Here is a 22,940-nt window from a genome sequence, read left to right as displayed (position 1 = left end):
ATATATGCTATGAAATAGAGACCACCTGATACTGGTGATATAAAGTGTCGTTATTTTGGGCTGCAACTGAACTGTGCCCGAGCTGATAGATAGCCTGCTCCGCGTGTCAGAGTTCTAAAATGGTGCTGTGAGATTATAATTACATTTGCAACCTACATCACTCTCCCTCCCACTCTCATCGCTCCCCCCCTCTCTCTCTCTCTCTCTCTCTCTCTCGCTCTCTCTCTCTCATTCACTCACTCACTCACTACTGCACAATAAATGGATCTTTGGAAAAAATGCGAGAAAGAGAGAGAGAGAAAGGGAGGAGGAGAAGAGGGTGAGCTAAGGGAGGGGGGAAACGGCGTATGCTTGTATACAACAACCCTGATTTCCATTTTTTCCCCCAACTCGTAATGTATTTAATTCAAGTGAAACGTAATCATGACGTGTCGTGTCATTAATCCGCCCGCCGCCTCTCCCGTAAGTACATAGTCTTACTTTCATCATAAATATCTAGTTAATTTACAATATATACTATCCACACGTTTACATGTGCACTTTTATTTAGGGTGGTATGGGACTGCGGTTGTGTAGCACTATAGTAAAACCTCTCCAAAAGTGTTGTATTTATCGCGAATGTTGTTGTCTTCATGAACAACAAATATCTGGCGACGACTTTTTTTTGGGGGGGGGGGGATCCGGGTTAACATCCTATAGTTGCTGTGATTGAAGCTTATTACGTCCATTTTATCTAGCATTTTGTTTACACGTTTCATGCGTTAGTATAGTGAGTGGATTGTTGAGAGTGATTGGCGTGTTGCACTCTGTGTGGTGTGTGTGTGTGCTGCATGTATGTTGCACTTCGGCACTTTACTGTGTGTCATGTATGAGGCCGGTGTTGTATTTGCGCGCGTGGCCGACCGTCTGCATGCGATAGCCCTATAGGCTATGGCATATCATCTTGGAATAGTTTCAGCTATAACTTGGGGCCTAAAATGTCCTACTTGCAATGTCGGATAACATATGCGCCTACACTGTAAATTACTTTATTATGTTTGAAGTGCACTAAAAGTCCACTAAAGTGAACGCACAAGTGTAGCCTATTAAAGCCTATTAATTGTACAACTTTGAGTAAGTTCTATATTCAATGTATTGCTCTAAGTAGGCCTATTAAAATCGTACTCTAAATGGCAATTGGATTCAACCATGCACGCGCATAGAGTTTGATTCACATTAAAACATAAGAACGCAGTTTTGACAAAAATACATTGCATATCAGGATCAAGCAGCATATATTTGATTCGCGTCTTAACGCTCGAGCACCTTTGATCTTCGCGGACATATTTTTTGGTTAACTACATGTTCCAGTGTGATTTACAAAGCTGCAACGCGAGTATATTATATTTAGAGACGATTAGACAGGCTTATTATTTTGTTGGAGACACATTACATACTGCACATTTTTAAGATGACCAGTTTAACTAGATGTAGGTATCCTCTATGTGTGCAGGCTATGCTACACCTATCCAACTGTACCAAACGGTTTTTTAAACCATTGTACTCCCTCTAGCCTACTACTACTATATTTACTATGACGATTACTAGGCTATACTATTACAACCGGTAAGCTTGTCCTAGCCTCACCTCTCACGAGTACGAGCTTCACTGTAGCTATTGGCTACCTCTCACCGTCTTCGGACTACAGTTATTTCACAAGAAAGTAGCAAGTGTGTTGCGTGCAACATTGTATCTCATTCTGAAAACGCAAGTTGTTACCTTCGGTTGATATAAAACAGGGGCTTCTTTTCTGTAGCCTACCGTACATGTGCTGGACAAAATGTGAGAAGATCTAATTTAGTATTAGTGTGATGGAGGGGGAGATTGTCAGCGAAATTCAAGATGAAATCCATGATGGCACTTTTCTTGTCCCCCGATCCCTCGTCGCAACACTCATGTCTTTTCCCCTCCCTTTCAGTCTTTTGTTATAGAAAATGTAGGAACAAAATGGATGAAGCATGGGGGAGAGATAGATCGGCTACATGACAAACAGAGAATTGGCAACGACCGTGACTCCTCAACGGTTTTGAGATTTAAACAATCGCCCTACTATGTTCACATAGAGGATTTTAAAATGATATTTTACAAGCTTAATGTATGGAGACCAGCTGCGAACGGGACTCATCGCGTTTTTTTTTTTTTTTTGGGGGGACGTTACGTGTGTAGGCTGTGCACCCGCGCATTGTTTATTGATAGTTATTTATTTCATTATTGTGGCATTTTAATTGAGATGGCCGCGAGAGAGAAGGCAGGGTGAAAGAACGACTGAAAATGGTTGCACGTTATTGACGCACATCATACAGGGCGAGGAGGAAATTCCTCTCCAGATAAGAGGCAGACGTGTCATCTGCGGTGACCGGAGTAGTGCAAGACACTCCCGTCGCATCTGTTTCAAACCCCTCAGCCACAGAAAAAATGTCCCGTTTTCACCCTACCCACCATAGTTTTATTCCACGCTGATGTGTCCACTGAAAACGATTGTAATGTGATATAAGGTAGGCTAACAGGCTACTATAACCCAGTCCCTTCCTGTCCCTTTTGACATTTTTAGCACCCTAAAATGTATTTTATTATTTCACATTTCTATACTTTTCAAGAAGTGTCAGTTTGAGGGAAAGAGTGTGTCATCTTTAGATGCTGTTATAAATCTAGATATAATATTGGGGCATGGATTCAGTGGGAAGATTACTTTTTATCAAAATGTATATTTCCTGTCTCTTACCGTCTTGTAGCCTACATTAAAGAGATTCTCCAGAACTCTTGTATACATTTCAGTTAGTAGTTTTGAAAGTAGCTCTCGAGTCAAAAGTGGTTCCTGAAAATTCCGTACTATGTCACATATATGCAGATCAAGTCATTGTTCTCTTGTTCTGCTGTGTGTGCTAGCAGTCACTCAAATGGCGAGGGCTGAAGCTCATTGGCTAGAACTTGAATTGATAGGGGGCTGGCCCACGTGGGAAAATGTAGGGAAAATGGTGCAGCACAGCTTCCAGAAAAATGGTAACTTTCAAACTAGGGATTTCGTGGCTAATTGAGAGAAGACAGTAATTATGCTCATAGATTATGCATGTATGAACTACATATTTGACACATCCTGCCCAAAGCGAGAGGTTTAAAAGATACTTAGTAGTTGTCAAAGTTCCGGAGCATGTATTTAATGCAGTACATCTCCTCATAACAGCACTTGAGGGGTGCAACATCTCTCTCTCTCTCTCTCTCTCTCTCTCTCTCTCTCTCTCTCTCTCTCTCTCTCTCTCTCTCTCTCTCTATTTCAATTCAATTTAAGGGCTTTATTGGCATGGGAAACATATGTTAACCTTGCCAAAGCAAGTGAAGTAGATAGTACTTGTGGCAACAGGTCACAAATCTTGCTGCTGTGATGGCACACTGTGGTATTTCACCCAGTAGATATGGGAGTTTATCAAAATTAGGTTTGTTTTCGAATTATTTGTGGATCTGTGTAATCTGAGGGAAATATGTGTCTCTAATATGGTCATACATTTGGCAGGAGGTTAGGAAGTGCAGCTCAGTTTCCACCTCATTTTGTGGGCAGTGTGCACATAGCCTGTCTTCTCTTGAGAGCCAGGTCTGCCTTTGGCGGCCTTTCTCAATAGGAAGGCTATGCTCACTGAGTCGATACATAGTCAAAGCTTTCCTTAAGTTTGGGTCAGTCACAGTGGTCAGGTATTCTGCCACTGTGTACTCTCTGTTTAGGGCCAAATGGCATTCTAGTTTGCGCTGTTTTTTTGTTAAATCTTTCCAATGTGTTAAGTAATTCTCTTTTTGTTTCTCATGATTTGGTTGGGTCTAAATGTGCTGTTCTCTCTCTCTCTCTCTCTCTCTCTCTCTCTCTCTCTCTCTCTCTCTCTCTCTCTCTCTCTCTCTCTCTCTCTCTCTCTCTCTCTCTCTCTCTCTCTCTCTCTCTCTCTCTCTCTCTCTCTCTCTCTCTCTCTCTCTAGGAGCATCCCAATCAAGTCACTGATTGATTTAATTGGGTCATTAAGGCTCTGTGGGTAGATAGATAGATAGATAGATAGATAGATAGATAGATAGATAGATAGATAGATAGCGGCGGTCAGTGCCGTTTATGATGAGGGAGGACACATTTTCTTCCATGAACATGGCCTTATTTCTATTACAGCATGTTGGATGACTGTCATTCATATTCCATTGACTCAGTTCAGTGTAACATTGATAGGTTTAGGCTACTACATGATACTCACATTTCCCCTATACTCATCATGAGGTTGCTACAACCTAGCCTATGAATGAAAGTTTGCAACGTAGGTCAAGAGAATGATTTGAGATGTCAGACAGTGACACATGGACAGACAGTGACACATTCAATACCGCCTTGCACACTCTTGCCTGCATCTAGCTTATCTAGGGTGTAATCATTAGTCAAACAGTTGCAAATGAGAGTTTCTATTGGACAAATTCAGATATTTATATCCCAGTTTCGTTTGCTTCTGTTTAAGAAATGTTTTTCAACAGAATCGGCAGAATGAATACACCCCTGATGACGCATAAAAACAGTTCACTTTCATACTAGCCACTTTGTATTCCTTCTCGCCTCACACACAGCCGACATCGTTGTCCCCATATTAGCTAAAGTAACATTATAGTCAGCATAGCTAATAGGACTAACGGGTTAGTAAACCTGCTACAATCATGCAATAACATTACAGTGTACAGTCAGCAAGCAGTTACACCGGCGGGCCTTGGTGGTAATGAACTAGTAAAACCAAAAGCTTACCTTGACTTGAAAGAGTTCCAGTGTTGTGTTGGATAGTCATAGCCAGCTGGCTAACATAGCATTCCTCTGTTTGAGCATGGTGTTTCAGTAGGCTAAACTAGCTAGATGCATTTGTTAGCTAAGTAAGTGAAACTGAAAGTAAAAAAAAGACGAAATCTCTCTCTCTCTCTCTATTTCTCTCTTTATTCTTCAGTTTGGAAGAAATTAGTTTGTTAAAAATGGTTAAACTATTGTCTTTCTCTCTCTTTGAGACAACTACTCACCACATGTTATGCACTGCAGTGCTAGCTAGCTGTAGCTTATGCTTTCAGTACTAGATTCATTCTCTGATCCTTTGATTGATTGACAACATCAGTTCATGCTACAAGAGCTCTGATAGGTTGGAGGACATCCTCCGGAAGTTGTCATAATTACTGTGTAAGTCTATGGAAGGGGGTGAGAACCATGACCCTCATAGGTTTTGTATAGAAGTCAATGTACTAAGAGGAGGATGGAAGCTAGCTGTCCTCTGGCTACACCATGGTGCTACCCTACAGAGTGCTGTTGAAGCTACTGTAGACCTTCATTGCAAAACAGTGTGTTTTAATCAATTATTTTGTGATGTGAATATATTTAGTATAGTTTTATCTAAAAGGAGAACTTTTTCAATGTTTTACAATTTTTATAAAATTCACTGAGGAGGATGGTCCTCCCCTTCCTCCTCTGAGGAGCCTCCACAGAAAGATAGATAGATAGATAGATAGATAGATAGATAGATAGATAGATAGATAGATAGATAGATAGATAGATAGATAGATAGATAGATGGGTAGGTGGGTGGGTGGGTGGGGGGGGGGGGGGGGATGGATGGATGGATGGATGGATGGATGGATGGATGGATAGATGGATAGATGGATAGACAGACAGACACCTGCTCGGCCTCCTCAGTGACATTTAAAACACTTACAAGCAATAATTCGTAGCCCTTCATCAAGTTTAGAGTAGCATATTCCATTAACATTTTCAGCTCTCAAACCTTGAAATGGTTTTGTAGCATACAAAGAAACCGTAATGGTGCAAGTAGTCCTCTTTGAGTTAGAATTTCATAAGGCTTGAGATAACACATCCAAGAGAGCAAGTAACTAGTAATAACATTGTACTTACATTGTTATTACACTGTAATTAAGTTAATCTTACATGTAAACTCTGAACCAACATGAGTAGATAGGTGAAAGCAAGGGCTGTACGCACCACATAAATGCGTACCAAATGGCACCCTATGTGGTAATAGGAAACAGGGTACCCTTTGGGATGCAATCTATAAGTAAGTGTATGTTCACCGATAAAAGGGGCATTACTTACTGTAAGATAGGGGGCCAGCTTGCTGCTTGACCACCCAGTCTCCCAGACAACATCAATATTCATGGTGTTATGGAATCTGTCTGGTCTAGCAGGTCAGTGGGGCTCAAACTACCAGTTGATTCAACTGAAAGAACACACACACACACACACACATTCATGTTACAGAAGATGTAACACTTGTAACACAGAAGTTGTAACAAGCACACGTTTTGAGTTTAGATTGGCCTAATTGCTATAGTTTTATAAATGTTATGTCTTGATAGAGATGTGATCTGCACATTTGATGTTTGAGTGAGAGACTCATCTATGGAATGTCTGCTAAGGTGATCTGAGGTTAACATCTGGTTACAGCATTACACTTCCAGTTCATACTCACAGTCTACATGTTACTTCTGCATAATCTTATGTCCCTTTGCATACTTCCTTTCATCTGGATGACAACTATAAAGAGGAAGAGGAGCCAAGAATGGGGTCGTGTCCAGTAGACATTAATGTTGTTGTTTTTTGTTGCAAAAAGTTTTTCTACGGTGTGTCCTACTGATCACCACCCAGTGGAAGGGGAAAGAGTGAGTGAGAAGAGAGGAGGAGGTGAGAAGAGGAGGAGGAGGTAAGGAGGAGGAGGTGAGGAGGAGGTGAGAGGAGGAGTTGAGAGGAGGAGGAGGTGAGGAGGTAGTGAGGAGGAGGTGAGGAGGTGAGGAGGAGATGAGAGGAGGAGGTGAGGAGTTGAGAGGAGGAGGAGGTGAGGAGGAGGTGATGAGGTGAGGAGGAGGAGGTGAGGAGGAGGTGAGAGGAGAAGGTGAGAGGGGACCACGAGGCAAGAATCAGAACACTGAGTCAGAGAAGTCAGATATCCCCCCATCACAAAGAAGGAGGGAGGGTAATGAAAGAGTGCGAGACAGATGAAGTTAGAGGGAGCAAGGGAGGAAAAAAGAGAGGGGGGGTTCAGGGAAAGGTGAAATATAGGAAATGAATCCCGTCTGTGGGGAAGTTTTTCCGCGTGACCACAGCGATAAAAACCACATCAGGCTCTGAGTTACTGTACCCCACAGAGAGAACACACATACACACACACTTTCACTAACACATACACACTTAAACACATAAGCCCTCAGACAGACACTCTTTCACACTAACACACACTTAAACACATCGACCCTCACACACAGGCCTTCACACACGTACTTCCAGTACACCCACACACACACACACTTACAAAAGCAGCTACAAAAACGTACTCACTTAAGAATACAGGCCCTCAAAAGTCACCCACATGGGCCATTATGCAATACAGCACACACACAAGCGCTCACACACTCGATCACACACACACACGCACTTGCATACTTTGACTGCAACGTTTAACCTAAAGCCCTTAAGAAACTAGATGCAGAAGTCTCATACAACCCCTTCATCAAACATCTATCCATGGAAATCCTGATTCTCAGCTGCCTTCAGTAAACATTGTGATGAGCCTCTACACAGTATTATAAATACATTAGGATCCACACCCTCATATGAAGAAGCATAACGACCATGTAGAAACTTGCCTGAGCTGTGTCCAGCTCACAACCACAAATATATTTGTACATTCTTTCTACACTGAGATGTAGTCATTCAAATACACATACTGAGTCGTTAACACGTTGTACCTAGACACTCATAGTGATATGAACACATTACATATTTTACACTAACATACATGTACTGTATATGGCCCAAACACGTGTCAACCTGTATAATTAAATTAGTTCATTCACTGTGGTGATTTAAATATTTACTCTATTTTGTGCGTGTGTGTGATACTAGGGGGAAAAAATTAGTGTAATTTTATGCTTTCATAAGTCTTTGTAAAATCAGCCGTAGGTGTCAGTTAGTGTATGCTTTATTACGGTTCCATTGGGACAATCTGCAATCAAGCACACATTCCTCATTCCTCAACAGAACAATGCAATAGTGACGCTGACATTCATATGATAATGCCATCACATCAGACCATACGAACACACACCCTAACACACACAACGTCCGCCATCTATCTCCACAGCACCACTATGAATACCCACCTACAACAAAACACCAGTTCGCTATCTACCTTTCCCTTTTTTCACATTAGAAAATTACAAATCACATCACCATCAAATCACTGTCCGATCTTTTAATTCAGTTATGTTTTCATTCTCTTTCTCTTCTACCTCCCTCCTCTCTGTCTGCTCCTCTCTCTCTCTCTCTCTCTCTCTCTCTCTCTCTCTCTCTCTCTCTCTCTCTCTCTCTCTCTCTCTCTCTCTCGCTCTCTCTCTCTCTCTCTCTCTCTCTCTCTCTCTCTCGCTCTCTCTCCTCGCCATTTTTGGCAGGCCCCAATCTACCAGCTGATATCAGCATTCCCTGGCACTGTGCCAACTGCCTCCGCTGCAGGAGAGAAAGACAGAGGGAGTGAGAGAATGAAAGAAAGAAAATGAGTGAATAATAGAAGGAGGAGTGAGAGAGAGAGAGATAAAGAGAGGGGGATGGGAGGAGTATGGAATCACAATGTGGGAGGGAAACAGAGAAAGAAAGAAAGAAAGAAAGAAAGAAAGAAAGAAAGAAAGAAAGAAAGAAAGAAAGAAAGAAAGAAAGAGAAAGATGGGGGAAAAGGAAGGAACCATAATGGTGGATTAAGAAGGAAGAGAGAGAGTATGATCGATACGGTGTGATATCCCTGTTTGTTATGGCGGAGCTATAATGTCAACTGGCTACATGAGAGTGTCTGTGGTCCTGGCCAGCTGACACGCACACACACACACGCACACACACACACACACATACACACACACACACACACACACACACACACACACACACACACACACACACACACACACACACATTCTATATGAACACACAGACGTAAAGAGCGTACACTAACCTGCACACACAGATTGTTTTGCCATAATGGTGATGACCTTGTATACGACCATGTGTTTGAAGTGCTTCTTCTCTGATCTGTCACTAAATTTGTGGGTTGAAACATGTCTGACATATAGCTGGTGTCTGTTCTTGTATATGTTAAAATGCTGTGGGTTGTTTGTTGTTTGTGTGGTTGTATGTGTTCAGGTTTCTGTGCGTGGTTGGTTGTGTGTCTGTAGGCTCAGATGTGTGTGTGTGTGTTCATTCCTAAAGCCAAAGTAATTCCGCTACCCAAGAATGGTAAAGCGGCCTTTACTGCTTCTAACAGTAGACTTATAAGCTTGCTGCCAGCTCTTAGCAAACTGTTGTAAAAAATGGTGTTTGACCAAATACAATGCTATTTCTCTGTAAACAAATTAACAACAGACTTTCAACATGCTTATAGGGAAGGGCACTCAACATGTACTGCACTGACACAAATGACTGATGATTGGTTGAAAGAAATGGATAATAAGAAGATTGTGGGAGCTGTACTGTTAGATTTCATTGAAGCCTTTGATATTATTGACCATAACCTGTTGTTGAAAAAACGTATGTGTTATGGCTTTTCAAGCTCTGCCATATCGTATTTTCTATTTTTACCAATGACCTGCCACTGTCATTAAACAAATCATGTGTGTCCATGTATGCTGATGATTCAACCATATACGCATCAGCAACCACAGCTAATGAAGTCACCAAAACCCTTAACAAAGAGTTGCAGTCTGTTTAGGAATGGGTGGCCATTAATAAACTGGTCCTGAACATCTCTAAAGCTAAGAGCATTGTATTTGGTACAAATCATTCCTTAAGTTCTAGACCTCAGCTGAATCTGGTAATGAATGGTGTGACTGTTGAACAAGTTGAGGAGACTAAATTACTTGGCGTTACCTTAGATTGTAAACTATCATGGTCAAAACATATAGATTCAATGGTTGTAAAGATGGGGAGAGGTCTGTCCATAATAAAGAGATGCTCTGCTTTTTTGACCCAACACTCCAAAAAGCAAGTTCTGCAGGCTCTAGTTTTGTCTAATCTTGATTATTGTCCAGTTTTGTGGTCCAGTGCTGCAAGGAAAGGCTGCAGCTGGCCCAAAACAGAGTGGCACGTCTTGCTCTTCATTGTAATCAGAGGGCCGATATAAATACTATGCATGCCAGTCTCTCTTGGCTAAGAGTTGAGGAGAGACTGACTGCATCACTTCTTATTTTTATAAGAAACATAAATGTGTTGAAAATCCCAAATTGTTTGCATAGTCAATTTACACACAGCTCTGACACACACTTACCCCACCAGACATGCTACCAGGCGTCTTTTCACAGTCCCCAAATCCAGAACAAATTCAAGAAAGCGTACAGTATTATATAGAGCCATAATTGCATGGAACTCCATTCCATCTCATATTGCTCAAATAAACAGCAAACCTGGTTTCAAAAAACAGATTAAGCAACACCTCACGGCACAACGCCTCTCCCCTATTTAACCTAGATAATTTGTGTGTATGTATTGATATGTAGGCTACATGTGCCTTTAAAAACAAATGTATGTAGTTCTGTCCTTGAGCTGTTCTTGTCTATTATTATTCTGTGTTATGTAATGTTTCATGTTTTGTCTGGACCCCAGGAAGAGTAGCTGCTGCTTTTGCAACAGCTAATGGGGATCCTAATGAAATACCAAATACCAAATAATACCTGTGCGTCAATTTTTTGCATGGGCTGCGTCTCAATCCACCACATCTGCCTATGTCTGCCTTCCACATCTCCGGTGGAAGGTGGCCGAGCTACAGTGGTGTTTGTCAGAACATGAGACATCCCGAAAATCTGTGTTCTCACGAAAACGTCTGTAGCGTCTGAACGGTTTGGCCTAAAAACTAATACGACCACTCTATGGAAAGTTGAGACTCTCACGGACACGATGGGGTTCTCCATACGACCTGCACCAGTGTCACGGGACTCGTCTGAATGTAACCGGTCAAAAAAAATGAATGGAAGAATGGAGGTCGTTTTGTGCCAACAACAAAAAAAAGGGTTAAATATGTTTCGAAAAAACAGAGCTTTATTTTATCTCCTAGATATAGGAAATACACTTCAAAACCTTATTCCTTATTTTTTGACTGTATTTTTTACAATTTATGGCATCAGTGCATTTCTATAGTAGTAAAGGCCAAATTCAATATTTCATCAAATAATTGTAAAAAATATATATTTTATACTTTCAGGGGTCCTAAAATTCTAAATCAAATAGCTAAATGATCATTGGTATGACCATCTTAAAACAATTCCATATGTTAGCTAACATAGGCTTAGACTTATAGAGAGTAAGCTGCTACTGTATGAGTGCAGAGGAAGGGTGTGTGGGGAAGTCAAAACATCTCGCGCCCATCCTGTTTGGGACAGTCCGTGTCCTGTGGTGCTCTTAGCTCTCTCACACACACACACACACCGTGAAATGCAAACACACACACACACACACACACACACATCACACACACACACACACACCCCATTCATAAACACAGACATCAAACATATGGTTAAGTAAACATCAAACACGTGACCAACTGTTACACATTTAAGCACACACACACCTGTAGAAAAAGAGAGACAGACAGACAGACAGACGCATGCACGCGCGCACACACACCACATGGATGAACAATATGTTATTTTTGGTGTAATGGATGCAGCAGGAGGAGTTATAATGTAAAATATGTGTGTTTTAACATATTTTTTAAACATATGTTATAACATATTGACTGTGTGTATTTCTCAGAGCACTAAAGGAGGCCCCCTCTGCCAAGAAACTGAAGCATGGCATAGCATTACACATACTACTGGTGAGTTCTGCACAGAACACCGGAAGAATTATCACTGAATTATCACAGTGAATTACTGTAATGTTTCTTTATGTGTAAATTAATCCCATAAGGGATGGGTTGCCAACTGGCAATTTAACACAAAAATAAAATGTAATTCATTCACTCTCCATACTTAAGCAATGAAGCGATAAGAGGACAAACTGTACTTCATTGCCTTGCATAATGTAATTCAATCTTCAGATATGGAGCATGTTAAGGACGGCCACTCTGATACCCTCTCCTATACCTTCTCTCTGAAGATGTAAAATAAAACGCATAAAGTCCTTTCCTATTTCATCTCTAATGACAATTTGCCATTTTCTCTCTCAATCTGATGCTGCCATGTCATCACCTGATCATCTCTCTCTCTCTCGCTCTCTGTCTCTCTCAGAGAATGGATTCTCCTCCTGAGTGTGTGTTGGCTCTGTCCTGTGAGCCACCCCAGTCACCCCCTACACTACCATCTCTGGACCACAGTCCCCTGGCCTCCCTTCACTCTCGCTCCCAACTCTCCCCTCTACACAGCCCCCTGGACCTGCCTGTCCCCCTCAGTCCCACAGCCCTGTCCAACACCCCGACCTCCGACACCCCAGACACCACCCCCTACTCCCCCCTCTCCCCCTTCCCGTTCAACCACCACAATGAGGATGAGGAGGATGAAGAGAGGCTGTCAGTCCCTCCGTCCCCCACCCCAGCCATCGCTCTCTTCCCGGGGGGTCTTCTGGAGGTGTGTAGCCCCTCTTTGGAGAGCTATCCTCCGGCCACTCCGACATCGTCAGCTCCTCTCCCAGGTTTCGGGGCCCTGGAGCTGGCTCTGTCCTCCGGGCAGCAGGGTGCCACCTGTAGTGATGAGCTGGACCTCCAGCTCTTCCATAAGGATGGGGGGAGTCTGTCAGGATCAATTCCTGGGATGGTGGGTGTTTCTGGAGGAGCGGCCGGGCTCAAGTTCCCCTGCTTGGTGTGTGGGAAGAAGTTCCGCTTTCAGAGTATCCTGTCGCTCCACGCCCGCGCTCACAGTCTGGACCGGGACCGCCGTGCCTCGGCTCTGTACCGGACCGGTACCACGACCGGGAGCATCATCGGGACGGGATCCAAGCCACATCTCAAGCCCCACCAGAACCACAATGATGTCGGGCAGAACCACTACAGCCACCGCCAGAGCCCCTCGCTGTCTGGATCTCTCACCCAGGGCCTTAGAGGGGAGGACAGGGACGGGGAAGCCCTAGAGGAGGCTCTGCAGATGGATCACCAGACCCTCCAGCAGTTCCTGATGGATGACAGCACACCGCTGACCTCTCCGCTGACTGAGGAGGTGCCCCACTCACTCTCCCTCACCTCCCCCTACTCCTCCTGCAGCCTGGGTGGCATGGGTCCCGCCATCTTGGAAAAAGCTGCCCCAGTCACAGCAGCAGTGCCCGCGTTCCGCTGCCATGCCTGCAAAGGTAAATTCCGCACGGCCTTGGAGCTGTCTCGCCACGTCCGGATCCTCCACAACCCATACAAGTGCACCCTGTGTCCCTTCTCCGCCAGCCAGGAGGAGCGCCTGGCCGCACACCTCCAGGACTGCCACCCCTCCCTGTCCTCCCTGTCCCTCTCCCCCCCTGTGGACCTCCCCACCCTGCCCCCTTACACCCCCAGACACCCCCCCATTGTAACCACCACCACAGTCATCAGCACCCCCATCCCAGATGCCCCCCTGCCCACCCCCACTTTCATCCCCACCCCGACCCCAGCCCCGGCCCCAGGGGCATCCCCTCTGCCTGCCTTCTGCTGTGAGACGTGCGGCCAGCGCTTCACCCAGTCCTGGTTCCTGAAGGGCCACATGAGGAAGCACAAGGACTCTCTGGACCACAAGTGTCAGGTGTGCGGCCGTGGCTTCAAGGAGCCCTGGTTCCTCAAGAACCACATGAAGGTGTGTGACCTAGTGTGTGTTTGTGTGTGTGTGTGTGTGTGTGTGTGTCAGCATATTCTGTAATAGCAGGTGTAAAACTATTGAAGATGTCTTGTGACTTTTAAACTTTGTTACAGGTGCACCTCAACAAGCTGGGCCTGAAGGCAGGTCTGGGGGGGCAGATGGCCCCTGGAGCCGGGGCTGAACAAGGAGGGCCCAAAGGCTCAGTCACCAACCAGGGCCTCAACGCTCTCTACTCCAGCCTCCTGCTGGCTCGTGGTGGGGGCGGAGGTGGAGGTGGAGGTGGAGGGGGGAGAGGGGGACGAGGAAGGGGCGACCGGGACGGTGCCGGTGTCTCTAGTAAATCCGCCATCTTAGGCTACCTGGGGTTGCCTAGCGACGGCGGCGCCAGCTGCATGGAACGACTCCAGGCAGTGGCTCAGGTGGCGGAGATGGGGAATGGGAACGGGGGAGGAGGAAACGGAGGAGGAAGAGGAGGTGGAGGAAGAGAGACAACAGACGGCGGAGACCAGATAGCAATGTGGCAGTTTGTAGCTCGTAGCCTGGTAGCAGCTCAACAGGCCCAGCAGCAGCAGCACCGAGCCCCATCCAGGAGCACCGTGGTGGGGGAGTCTGAGCAGGTCAGGGCCTACCTTGGAGGTCTGGATCCCCGGGAGGAGCTGCCATCCTCCGGAGCCCCATGGGAGTGCCCCGACTGTGGGAAGCTGTTCCGGAGCCTGCAGCAGGTGGTGGCGCACGCCCGCGTCCACGTCCAGCGGCCCCAGAAGAGCCACGGTCACCCTCCGCGCCACGCCGGGGGAGGAGAGGAGGATGGAGGGAGGAGCCGGAGTGTGGAAGGACGAGGAGGAGGGAGAGGAAGTAGTACTGAAAGAAGACAGGAGTCCAAACTTCAAAGTGGATCTCAGCTTCAGCATCAACAAGCAGTCGGAGGAGGCTTCCACTCAGTGATGTCACAGTTCCAAGGTACAGTGACATGGCTTCACCCCAACAAAACGTCTCCAATATGTCTTCCATTTGTTTTACATTTTCATTAGAGAAAAACAGGACACAAATAAAAAGCTTGTAGAAAGAGTGGGTGAGTGTAGATGCTAGCAACCCAATTAGCTATCAATATCACTCGCTAAATTTCTTCCATTGTCAAATCTCTGATCCGTCTTTCTTCTTCTCCCTCTCCCCCTCCATCACGCTCTCTCCTCCATTCCTCCCTCCCTTTCTCTCTCTCTCTTTCCCCCTCCCTTCTTCTCTTGCTCTCCCCCTCTTTCTCTCGCTCTCTCTCTCTCTCTGTCCCGTCCTCTCACGCTCTCTCTCCCTTCCCCGCCCTGCTCCCATCCTCTCCCTCCCTCTCTCTCTCTCCAGGAGAGAATGGTCTGTCTGGCTCTTCGTCAGGCTCTTCGGTGAGCTCTAGGGAGCGTGTGCGAGGCACGGGGGTGAAAGACTGCCCCTATTGCAGTAAAGCTTTCCGCTCTTCCCATCACCTTAAAGTGCATCTGAGAGTTCACACAGGTGAGCCTGCCACTAGCCCCCCCATTCCCCAACATACCTAACAATGGCTGGATCTCAAATCAACCCCTAGTCCCTAAATCCTACACCCTAGGGCCTAGGACGCTTATCCGTATCTATCCAATCTAGGGCCTATGCACTCCTGTAGATCTGAGATGATTGGATAAGATACAGTATAAGCATTATGGTAATAACTTCATCTCACTTTCTGATTGGCTGTGTGGAAAAGTCACCATATTGCTTCCACCTGTTCAATCAGATCTCAAAGTGGCTAGGAAGTAAGGGGCTAGACGTCCATTTGGATTTCAGCAAATAATAACTAACAATACAATCTACTCTAGCACACTAAACTTTACCTAACCTTAACTAACCCTCACCCTATATAGGGAATTTAACATTTAATTAACTACATGCACACATGTGCCATTCATTACATTCCTACTATTAAAGTTGCTGATTCCTAGATATAATCCTCTGCTCTGTCTATTCAAATTAATTAGGTAAATAATTATACCTAAGTAAAAAGCAGTATTTACTTTCAACACATCCACCTGAGTCTGATGGGGTTTTAAATGGAATGTCCGCCTTAGCGAAACCAATCAGTGTTCTAGATTGTGATGGACTACCGCCCTCTGTCGTTTGTAATGTGTAACTACAACCTCATATAATACTTTAATACTATGTACTCTATGGCCTCTATTTTAATGAACCTAATGCAGTGGTCAATCTAAGCGCTGGGCGGTAGCGCTGTAGGTTCAGGGGTGTGTAAGAATTATTATCAGCGCTGGTGTTGGCGTGAAAGGACTGGGTTTTGATGAGTAAACAAGTTGTGGGTGTGTCGAGGCATGGCCCCTCACTGGCCAATCAGAACATGTTCTATGGCTAAATATGTGGTTGCTTCAAGTTGTGTATTTACGGTCTTTTACGAATTGCCTTGGAATCAACTCCAATTCCAATGTTAGTCTGTTATAGATTGTTAAACAGCTTACAGAAACAAAACTGCAAAATGTAGTCCTATCCCGTCTTTGCTAAATATGTTAACTTGAATCTGTTTGCAGTCCACATTGTTCTAAGTAATTGCATGGCTTCAATGTGGAAATATATACATAGAATTCGCACTGATATAGGGGCTAGGCCTACTGTAAATTGCATTATGGACATGCCAAATGTTGTCAGTAAGCAATTCACTAAAAAGAGAGCGAATAATTCTAATCAAATTCTAAACAAAACTAAACAACTTGTTTTAAATAGGCTATGTCTAAATACACTTACAGGCACCATAATTGCTTCCCATGGGCATATAATATTAAAACAACGCAGACTATGGAGGGTTTCACACACATCCAAACTTTTCACATTAGCAGAACAAAGGTCCAGTATAAAGAGAAAGGGAGAATGTCTCTCACCGTTATACTGCTCCCCAATAGGCCTATGTTTTATGAACATAATCAGAACCATCTTACAGATCAGATCACATTCACACAGCTCCAGAAGTTGCATTGCAAGCGCGCCACGGAAGTTGTCCCCATAAAACCAGGAAGGTGAATCATTCTAATAAGTTTGGTTATAATAATGGAGTTGTAATAAAACATAATTGAGGGGGTTTTATGCACGTCCAAAATGGGACCTGCATTGCTAAAATGATGTGGGCCTGCCTACAATGCATAGATGAAAAGGGAATGTCGGCTCACTGTTTTACTCCTCTCAAATTTGATATTTTAATAAAGCTTTGGTGATTAAGATATATTTCCAAGCGGTCTCAGGAGCCAAACCCTTTATTGACAGTCTTGACTACTTTGCGATTGCATTGGGTGGGACTGAAAAAAGCCTTCATTGAGAGGAGGGAAGGATATGATTGGTTTTTAATCAAATAAAACATAATGCGAAAAAACATTAGTTTTTTATGCACCAGCGCTGCCTGAAATTAGCACTTTGGATCATGTTTTTAAGGACACATCTAAAATAATTTGACCCCTCCTGAGTGCAAGTGGGCTGACATAAGACAGGTAAATTGCCAAACCTGGCTTTAGGGCTGGAAAATGCCAGTGCGTCATTTTTTATATGACGAAATTGCAAACTAACGTGCGCTTGTCACTAGTGCCACCTTAACGGCAGTCAAAAATACAGCCCTGTAGCAGTGATCCGAGGCCTGCAGAATTGTTGTTTTTATTTTCTCTGTGGTAAGAAACAGACTGTCCATAGTGAAGTTCGGGCAAATGCCAGATGGGCTGGTCCATCATTAGTTCAGTGGTCTTTTCTACATTTGTGTTTTTGTGCAGAATTATAATTACACAAATGTTACTATCCATCTACTGACATTCCTCCATTATAACATTCCCCTGATAACCACAACTTGTTTATGTATCTCTTTCAGGGGAGAGACCGTATAAATGTCCCCACTGTGACTACGCTGGCACCCAGTCAGGCTCTCTAAAGTACCACCTCCAGAGGCACCACAGAGAACAGAGGAATGCCATGGGAGCCTCTTCATCCACCGCCTCCTCCCCAGGCCTCACCACCGCCTCCCTGGGCAGAGGGGGCGCTCCACAGGGGGAGGGGAGGGAGGGGATGGCAAAGCAGCGCCAGCCCCAGAGCCTCAACCACAGCTCGGCCGCCAGAGGCCCGGCGGAGACGCCTTCCTCCAGGCACAATCAGCACCAGCCCTGGATCCTGGGCCTCCCCGAGCAGAGAGACAGGGAACACGCGAAGGCCATGGCGGGACTGAGAGAGGCAGATCTGGAGAGCCAGTACCGGTACCTATCCGGGGTGATGGGGGCTTTGTACCAGGGGGGGATGGAGGGAGGGTGGACGGGGGAGTCACCAACATCCACCCCTACCCCACCCCCGCCAAAGGCGCCCAAAGTGTCCCGCCGCAAACCGCTCACCACCAGCCGCATGGTGCCAGCTAATGGGAAGGAGAGGAAGGGAGGGGGGTCAGCTCCTCGGGGTTCCCAGGAGGGAGGATTGTTGTCCCAGCCCCTGGACCTCTCCCGCCGCCCCTCTCCTGGGCTCGGAGGTCTGGAGGAGGACGGAGTACCAGGAGGAGGAGGAGGTGGAGGAGCAGGGGATACCCTCAACCAGTGCCTATTCTGTCCCTTCCGCACCTCCTCGGCCGAGCTCATGGCCATGCACCTCCAGGTCAACCACACCAGCAAGTCCAGGCGTAAGAGGAGGGCCCCCAACCCCAGCACCCTGCGTGACCACGGGCCCCAGAGGCCCCCCCAGCCCCGGGCTGACCTCAACCCCCTGGCCCTGTGGAGGTAAGAGATGCTTATTTACATTTTAGTCATTTAGTAGACATTCTTATCCAGAGCTACTTATAATAATAATCAGTGTATAGGAAAAAACAATGACATATCCACAGTCATTGCAAGTAGACTCTTCTGCTTATGACGTGTATGACATGGGTAACACTTCCTAAAGTTGATCCTATCCTATCCTAGGTACCTGAGCGATGCCGAAGACAGGGCCCCCCTGGAGGAGTGGGCCTCATCCAGGATGGAGAGGGAGAGGGGGACGGAGAATGGCCTCACACCAGAGGAAGGGGACCTCGAGGGTAGCTACGACCACCAACACCCCCAGGCTTCTAACCGGGCATCCACCACAACCAGGAACACACAGAGTGGCCTCGCCGGTTGGAGGAAGGTGGAGGAGGATGAGGAAGAGGAGGAAGAAGAGGAAGAGGAGGAAGGAGAAGAGGAAGATTTGGAAGGGGAGAGCAGTAGTCCTGGGGATTCTCCTAGAGAGCATGGGATGAGGATGTCTCTCTCCATGTCACCTGCCCTCGGCTCTGAGCGTCTAACCAGAGGGGAGGAAGGAGTGATGGGGGACTAAACAACAACAACAATGTCATCCTGCAGAGAGAAGGGAAAAAGGGGTTCAACTATACAGGAAGGAAGTTGTTTGGGGGTCAAAGGTCAAGTTCATATCACTTCTTTTACATAGTTCAAGGTCATTGTCAAGGTCATGACCCCCTGACCCTTGACTTTCAAGGGCCACGGACTGAGAACCATGTCCATCGAGAGGATCATGTAAACAACAGCTCACACACCTCCTTAGGAACCCCTTTTAAACATCCTCCATTTCTATCTCTCTTCTTTTTATAGTTACATCCCGGGAGTTCAGTGCAGTCCTCTCGGTTTTCTCAACCAACCATAGCCCCCCTTGTACAAATAGACAGTACAGTGTAGGACTTTTGAGGCCTTCTCTTCTATATTCCAGAGTTTCCTGTTTTCCATTCCATCTCCTACCAAGAGGGCTAATTGTGATGATTTGATCGAGATCGTCCTCTGGCTGCTGTGTCTTAATATTAGTATGTGAGCAAAAATAAACTGACATTCTACTATTCTAGAGAACACAAAAAGGATTTTATCAGACCTTATACTTCATATTTTGAGAATAATAATACTTATAAGAGTAACGTTGCTGATTAGTTATACCCCCCACCGCTGTGAATGGAGGAAGTCTTTAGCAGAACAAGTGTCAAAAGAAGCCAAACTTCATCCCAACCGCTGTTTAAATAAGATACCACTTCTTGACACTTTCAAGGTCATATTATGGTCTGTTCAAGAGCACTGATTCGGAACCGCGGTTCAACCGGAAGGAAACATTCAAGCCGTGAACTCAAACTAAGCTATCTAGCTGTCTGCAAAAAAAATAAACACAACAGGAGCAACTTTTTAACTGACAACTATTGACATGACAATGATCAAGGACAAGATGATCCTCGACCCTGCTATCACTGCCTCTCATTGGTCGGATGGCTGTTCTGAGGTCACCACAGGAACAGAGGAGCAGTTTGTCATTTCCTGTTTTCCCTTCAGTTTAGTGCCTGTCTATGTATGGTATGTCGTCAAGGGAGATCTACAGTATAGACCAGTGTTTCTGGGCTCTTATAGGACAATGATATCTGAGTATACAGTATAAAGCTAAAGTATATATGTTAAAAAAAATGGTTCTAGGGTATTGTGAATAGAAAGCTGTAGTGGTATACAAAGTGGTGTGGCTCTGTCTCTCGTTACAAGAGACCGATAGCATCTCTCTGTGGCTTCTGTGGGGGAAAAAAGATAAAGCACTTAGTTGATGATGATAGATATACATATTAATCAAAAGAGGTCAGGTGAAAGGTCAAGAAGTGAAAATGTAGGTTAAAGGTCAGAGGTCAGTGTTTACAGCAGAAATGCCAGCGTGTTCAGAGTTGGATGTGGGATAAGGGTTATTTCCTACATTGTCGTGGAACACCAACTGACCACTGAACAAACAGAAACAAAGCAAGACTGTTTGGGGGACACGGGACCGACAGACAGATGGACGGTGCATCCCGAACACAATCAGCTGACACATCTGGTCAGTGACCAAGACTCCACGACCGTGTCACACTCATTTCATTCCTTTTACCAGATAAATAAAATAAAAAACAAGGGGAAGGAAAAATAGAGGCGAGAAAAGAGTAAGTTACCTCACAGAGCAGGGTGACTTAAGCTGAGAAAGGAAACTGTTTTACTCTTGGGGTATGCCGTCTTTTAGATTACTAGATCTATTTCTTTTTCAGAGAAGAAGAACAATAGAAAAGAGTAAGCATTAAAAAAACTAACAGATCCATAGATACATTCCGGTAGAATATGTGTAGCTTTTGTAAAGACAAGAAGATAAGAAAAAATAAGAAAAAATCACTTAGTTTATTTTCATTTCAAGAAGAGAAGCTTACAGAGAAGGTTATGAATATAGGTAATAATAATGACTATAAGGCTTGTTGTTGTGAGGAAAACACTAGTTGGAATGTCTGGCTATCAGGATTAGGGTCAATTCCATTTCAATTCCAGTCAATTCAGAAAGTCAACCCAATTCCACATTTTCCTCATTGAAGAGAATTGGAATTTCAGGGAACTTCCTGAATTGACTGGAATTGAAATGGAATTGACCCTAACCCTGCTGTCTATAAAGAGCACTGTGCAAGGTTTATAATTTCCCAAAGTAGTTGTTTTTATTTTTACTTTAATTTTTTATGAAAATGTAATGAGTCACATTCTGTTGGAGGTTAAAGCTGCCGTTTCCTTCCACTCGCCCCGATCAATCAATCGATTTAGCAATCAATCAATCAATCAATCAATCAATCAATCAATCAGTAATCCAATCAAAACATTATTCTCTCATGTTATTATTAAGTGCTTGTATGAGACAAGTTTACATCAGAACATATAATTTGATATCAAATTATTAACCTATACATACTATCACATATTTGATCAATCGATGTGTACTTTAGTGGATCATACCACACAAAGCATGTTCTACACACAGGGAACATGCAAATATGTTATCATTAAAAACAATCCCTACTTATGATTGTAAACATCACTAAACTATTTGATTGGATAGGTCCTGCCTTCTCGCCCTCCTTGCCCATTGGTTGACGGCGAGAGCCTGGGATTGGAACCGCAGCCTTACTTTTGGTTTACGTGTATTATGTGTTTTACTTCTATCCTCATTAGAGCGCCGTATATGAGTTTAGAAGTTCCCTAAGTGGTGTTTCCTTAAAGGCTACATCCATAATTGCACCCTATTCCCTATATAGTGCGCTACTTTTGACCAGGACCATTGAGCCCCGGTCAAAAGTAGTGCTATGCACCCTGGTCGAAAGAAGTGTACTATTTAGGAGAAAGAGTGCCCTTTGGACATAGCCTGTAGTGTCAAAGCCACCGTGCCTTCTGTGTCAAGCACTTCCTGGATTTGGTATTTTCTAAGCTCACCAAAAGCACTTAGCCCACACATCTCTCTCTCTCTCTCTCTCTCTCTCTCTCTCTCTCTCTCTCTCTCTCTCTCTCTCTCTCTCTCTCTCTCTCTCTCTCTGTCTCTCTCTCTCTCTCTCTCTCTCTCTCTCTCATTGTCTGTCGCTCCAACTTCCCAGGGGCCAAGTGATTTGTTTCCTTATTTTAAACCTTTGTGACCTTCAGATTTTGTTCTGTCCCCTCCCTCCCCCTTTCAATCCCTTTATCCTTTCATGTGTGTGTACATCTCTCTCTCTCTTTTCTGCTACCTCCCTTCCGTAACCTCTCTCTCTTCTTCCTCTCTTCTGTAACCTGTTGCTCTCTCTCTCTGTGGCACCATTAGAAGGTGATGATGTGTACTATCTGGTATTGAGGCCTTTTATTCTTAGATTTGTATTGTCAATTTGTGTGATGTTCGTACTTTCGTTTGTTTATTTGATGCCTGATGAGATGGAGTAACGTTCTTCTTCTTCTTATAATTATTGTTTTGGCATTATTATGGAGAAGAAAGAAAGAAAAAAAGAAAAAAAATGTGTTGTTTAATGTTGTACAGAACATTATAGCACTAGAGATGTTGTGTTTTTAAAAAAGAGAGCATAAACCCAAGTGCTAGTCCTGCCCACTCATCCCTCCCATTGGCAGATATGACAAGCGACCTGCCAGCGATAGGAGAAGTGACCTGCCAATCACTGTAGTCACCTAAAGGTAACTGAATTGCCCTCAAACTGACAAACATGTTCGATCCAGTGAATCTAATCTACATCGTAATCTTAAATTACCCACAGAATATGTATATAATGTGATAATATGAACGTCCCAGACTGACAATGGGCAATCTGAAATATTT

The 22,940-nt window shown here is 44.6% G+C and overlaps 1 protein-coding gene across 1 annotated transcript; it reads left to right on the top strand.

Moving 5' to 3' along the window:
* Positions 1 to 266: 266 nt before the first annotated feature.
* Positions 267 to 22,641, top strand: LOC121556258 (zinc finger protein 219-like). The gene is made up of 7 exons (XM_041870152.2): positions 267 to 462; positions 11,830 to 11,893; positions 12,306 to 13,826; positions 13,943 to 14,789; positions 15,183 to 15,329; positions 17,701 to 18,586; positions 18,770 to 22,641. The coding sequence occupies exons 3-7, from the start codon at positions 12,309 to 12,311 to the stop codon at positions 19,158 to 19,160; spliced, it is 3,789 nt and encodes a 1,262-aa protein (XP_041726086.1). The 5' UTR covers positions 267 to 462; positions 11,830 to 11,893; positions 12,306 to 12,308; the 3' UTR covers positions 19,161 to 22,641.
* Positions 22,642 to 22,940: the final 299 nt, after the last annotated feature.

This window comes from Coregonus clupeaformis, chromosome 39 (assembly GCF_020615455.1).
Source record: "Coregonus clupeaformis isolate EN_2021a chromosome 39, ASM2061545v1, whole genome shotgun sequence".
In the NCBI taxonomy this organism is placed as follows: Eukaryota; Metazoa; Chordata; class Actinopteri; order Salmoniformes; family Salmonidae; genus Coregonus; species Coregonus clupeaformis.
This window is presented reverse-complemented; position numbering and strand designations above follow the sequence as displayed.

What these genes read in the sequence shown, in the direction of transcription:
- LOC121556258 (XM_041870152.2), top strand. Translation starts at nt 12,309, where the DNA reads ATGGATTCTCCTCCTGAGTGTGTGTTGGCTCTGTCCTGTGAGCCACCC. An exon ending in AGTGATGTCACAGTTCCAAG is followed by an intron (nt 14,790 to 15,182) that starts GTACAGTGACAT and finishes CTCTCTCTCCAG; the next exon opens with GAGAGAATGGTCTGTCTGGC. An exon ending in GCATCTGAGAGTTCACACAG is followed by an intron (nt 15,330 to 17,700) that starts GTGAGCCTGCCA and finishes TATCTCTTTCAG; the next exon opens with GGGAGAGACCGTATAAATGT.